Source organism: Triticum dicoccoides, chromosome 3B (genome assembly GCF_002162155.2).
Source record: "Triticum dicoccoides isolate Atlit2015 ecotype Zavitan chromosome 3B, WEW_v2.0, whole genome shotgun sequence".
Classification (NCBI taxonomy): Eukaryota; Viridiplantae; Streptophyta; class Magnoliopsida; order Poales; family Poaceae; genus Triticum; species Triticum dicoccoides.
Window position 1 is genome coordinate 819,105,839 of NC_041385.1, and position 3,995 is coordinate 819,109,833.

General features: G+C 53.7%; 1 protein-coding gene across 1 annotated transcript in view; it reads right to left on the reverse strand.

The window, feature by feature from the left end:
• LOC119278682 (non-specific phospholipase C2-like) overlaps positions 1-3,689 on the reverse strand; it is a 5,956-nt gene extending 2,267 nt beyond the window's left edge. Inside the window, exon 1 of the mRNA XM_037560021.1 lies at positions 3,021-3,689. Coding sequence (XP_037415918.1) covers positions 3,021-3,598 — 578 coding nt within the window. The 5' untranslated portion in view covers positions 3,599-3,689. The remainder of the gene's footprint in view (positions 1-3,020) is intronic.
• Positions 3,690-3,995: the final 306 nt, after the last annotated feature.

Genomic DNA, 3,995 nt, shown 5'->3' on the forward strand with positions numbered 1-3,995 from the left:
ATAATTTCTCAAAAAATCAAATAACACAAAAAAAGTATTCACGTATTTCTCCAAAAAATATCACAAAAAAGGTAATTTTCCAAAAAAATAAGAAAAAAAGTAATCACGTACCCCTAGATGAAACACGCCCTCTGCTGCGCTGTACAAACGTGTATGGTGCACAGCATAGAACGACGGTGGTTCATTTTCAGTTTTTTACTACCCTCGAGCGCGTTGAGGGTACAGGAGTCTTCCCGCATCTCACTTCACTGCTTCCCATGTGCATGTGCTACCGACAAAGGTCATGGGAGGTCGCATGGCCGAATAAATGTCAGCCGGCCAGCTCGTGTCACGGACAGCGCCGCGCATGCACGGATTTCCACTCTGCTCCCATATCCTAGCCGAATAAACGACCGAAGCTCTGACAGAGACGTGTCGAGAGAGACTCACTGACGGTAAGCCCAGTGATCCTTCTGGTCCCAAGGTTCAGCGAGGCAGGCCACCGCCTAGATGTCGCGTGGGTACCGCCAGGTAGCGTCAGTTTCACATGATTGATCGTGCGGACCGTCCTCCGGCGATTAGTTATTTGATGATTGACGAGCCGATCGTACTAGGTGTAGTGCTAGTGCTACTAGCATTAGTTATTCTATATATAACCCTGTTTGATTACGGCAGGAAAAGACCCTCGGGTCGCCTTCAGGGCAGGCCCACACGCCTTTTTCGCTTGTGCCGGCTCCCAAGCGTCCCCCAGGGCGCCGGGTTCGATCTGGGTTCGCCGGCACCAGTTTTGGTCCGAGCCGACGAAAAACGGGCTTCTGGGAACACGACTGGGGCCTTTTTTTGACGCCGGCGCGGCAAAATTGCTTGAGGAGGACCTGTTGAAGGCGCGGCTGGAGATGCCCTTAGCCACATAGAAAACCAGGGCTCCGGACACGAGGTGATGTCTGGAGCGTGACAAAAAGCAGAGGCGCGAGAAAGCAACGCATTTGGGTTCCTTGTGTCGGCCGGCCTCTCCAATCAAATGTCATTTTCTTGAAACACTAGTGGATAGTGCCAGTCTAAAACATATTATTGTGGGAAACTAGCCTATACAATATATACTCTAATATCTTCCCTCAATTTTAACTGTGGCTTGAAATACAAAGCAAATTAAGATTGTACCTACAACCTTCAAACTAAGGTTGTGGAAATGGCTTCGTGAAGATGTCAACAAGTTGATACGAGAGATGTCCTCTCACATTATACGCTACTATAATGTCAGGCCAAAGCTCTTTTCGCAACGAGTGCTTCGCTTTGCTGCTCAACGAAGGAAGAGAGAAAGCGCTCGGATAAGAGCTGCCCTTGCCCTACACAAAAGATGAAAAGCGGTACCACTCCACTAGTAGCACATTTTCGCAAAGAAACAATGTCGGAACAGAGACGGCAATGTTGCACACCAAGAGCAATTTTAATTGGGCGATTCACTTCGTCCCCCACCGTTCGTCTAGGTCGGCGTGGACAGAAAAGACGGCCTAACGCACCGATTCAGATGGATGCCCATCCGCTTTCGCCCGCGTGTCGACCCATTTCCGGCTCGACTACTCGTCGGTTTTCGACTCTGACTCGGTAATGTCCTTCCCCGACGTCTGAATATAGGCGTCAGCAGCATGCTCGTCCGCGAAGTCCCACCCCGATGTTTCTCGCAGCCTCAGTCTCATTTGAGCGGTCAGCTTCCGGGCACACTTGCCCTCCCGATAGGCGGCTCGCTTCGTCCTCCTGGCCTTCCTCTCCGTCCTCCTCTACTGATAGAACTGATGTTCGTTGATGATGTCCCGCGGGAAGTGTTCACGCCACAGCACCAAGGCTTGCACGTCCATCTCGGCGATGGCAAGGCGACACATCCGCCTCCGGTGGACGCGATGATCCTCGTCGGTGAAAAGCCGCAGGAGAGGCGCCATATCCTGCACCCGCTGGCTCGGCACGTCAGGAAAATTTATCTCCCGACTCGGCCGCCGGAGGCGCCACGCCGCCGCGTCGTACGCACGGGCCGCCTGCTCAGCTGTGTCGAAGGTGCCAAGGATGAGCCGTTTCTCGCCAAACAAGATCTTGGCTGAGAAGGCGAGGGAGGGCCGCTCGCGGACTCCGCGAAAATCCGAAGCGCTGAGGATGCGCATCGACATGGTGGCGTATAGGCGGCGAGGCTAGTGAGAGGGGGCGAGACGAGTGGGAGGCCGCGGCGGACTGAGTGTGGAGGGAGCGCCATATTATAACGAGCACCGGCCGCGGCGCGCCAAAATGTGCGTGCGAACATTCCCGCGCTCTCGAGCGCCAAAGCCAGCGCGCGCTAGGCTGAATTTTCCCGTGCCCGCGAACCTTTCCCGCGTGCTGGCATTGCCGCTGGCATGATCTAAAGCCCGCGCGGTCATGAAATGGGTTGGCGCGTTGGGCGCGCTACCCGAGTACTATAAATGGCCCACTCTGCTTCACACTAACGTCAGCGCAAGCTATAGTACAGTAGCTCCTTCCGGCAACAGGGTACGTCTGGTTGTACACTGATTTGACGACCCAACCGGTGTAATCCAAATAATTTTATTAGTAATATTGTAATATTAGGATGTGATTATGAAAATTCAAGCAAATTATTAATAGATGACGAAACTAGTGTAAATAAAAACCACAGACATGGCAACCATTAAATCACAAAGGTGACTATAAAAACTACTTAAAAAAACGTCTCCATCGATCGTGTGCGTGCTGCTAATACGCAACTCCGTCTCGTATAGAGCTAGCGAGCACTTTTCTACAATTATTAGCAAGATCACGACATTCTTGTTCCTATATATCTGAGCGCGCATCATCCCCAACAACCCACCATTAATAAATCTATTTTGTTTTGTTCTTGTTGGCGACCAACCCACCCCTCTCCCTCCGCAATGCAGGTTGGAATCGAATCCAATCCACCGCGCGCGCCCACGCACGCAACGAATCAAGACGCATTCGCCGGACAGATGGACAGAACCAGAACAGAGTCATGGCTTGAAGAAGGAGGGCGTAGTACGTACTCTGGGTTGTTGCTGGTGGCGCCGCCGGAGGTGCCGGAGTGGACGAAGAGGCGGTTGGGCTGTGTCGACGACGGCACGGACGCGAACCACCGGTCGCACACCGCGAACTGCGCCACCAGCTCCCGGTACACGGCCACGCTGTCCGGCGCGAACCCGTTCATCACCGCCTCCGTCATGTTGCCGCCGCCGATGGACCGCGCCTGCTGCACGAACCCGTTCATCAGCGGCGGCCCGGACGCGTCGTCGGACCCGAACACCTGCTGCCGGATCTCCTGGTACGAGTGCCCCGGGTCCGGGTCCACGAACTGCGCGCCGTCGCCGAAGTAGACGCGCGGCCCCGCGGAGGGGTCCGACGCGTTCGCCGGGTTCCACTCGGCGCCCGTCACGCCGTCGATCGCCGGGTTCAGCCGCTTCATCCACCCCAGCATGTGGTCGAACGACCGGTTCTCCATCACCACCACCACCACCGTCTTGATAGGACCCGCGAAGGCGACAGCGCCGGCGCCGGACGAGGCGAGGACGAGCAGCAGGGCCATGGCGGACGCCAGGAGACGGCGCTGCGGCGTGGGAACCGCCATTGTCGGTCGACTGATTGGTCTGTGTGCGCAGCGCGGTAGTGGAGAGTGGACGATTTTGGGGGAGCTCGTGAGCGAAATGGACCCCGCCAGGCTCGGCTGGTTGCCTTGTGGGCTGGTGGTGGTGGATGTTGTCCTTTTATCATGTGGACGGCCTAATTAGCTACGGCCATGCAAATTAAAATCCTGCAAATCATGTAATGGGGTCAACGAAATTCCTTTTGGCATATCATAACCATGTTATGGATATATATCCTGCAATACAAAGACATTTAATCTAGGAAATAATAGAAAAGATATAAGATTATACCATACATGAATTTAATCTTATCTAGATAAGTAATGGAATTTTTTTTCTTCGAAACAGAAGTTAAGTGAGGGGAAATTATTTTGTCAGAAT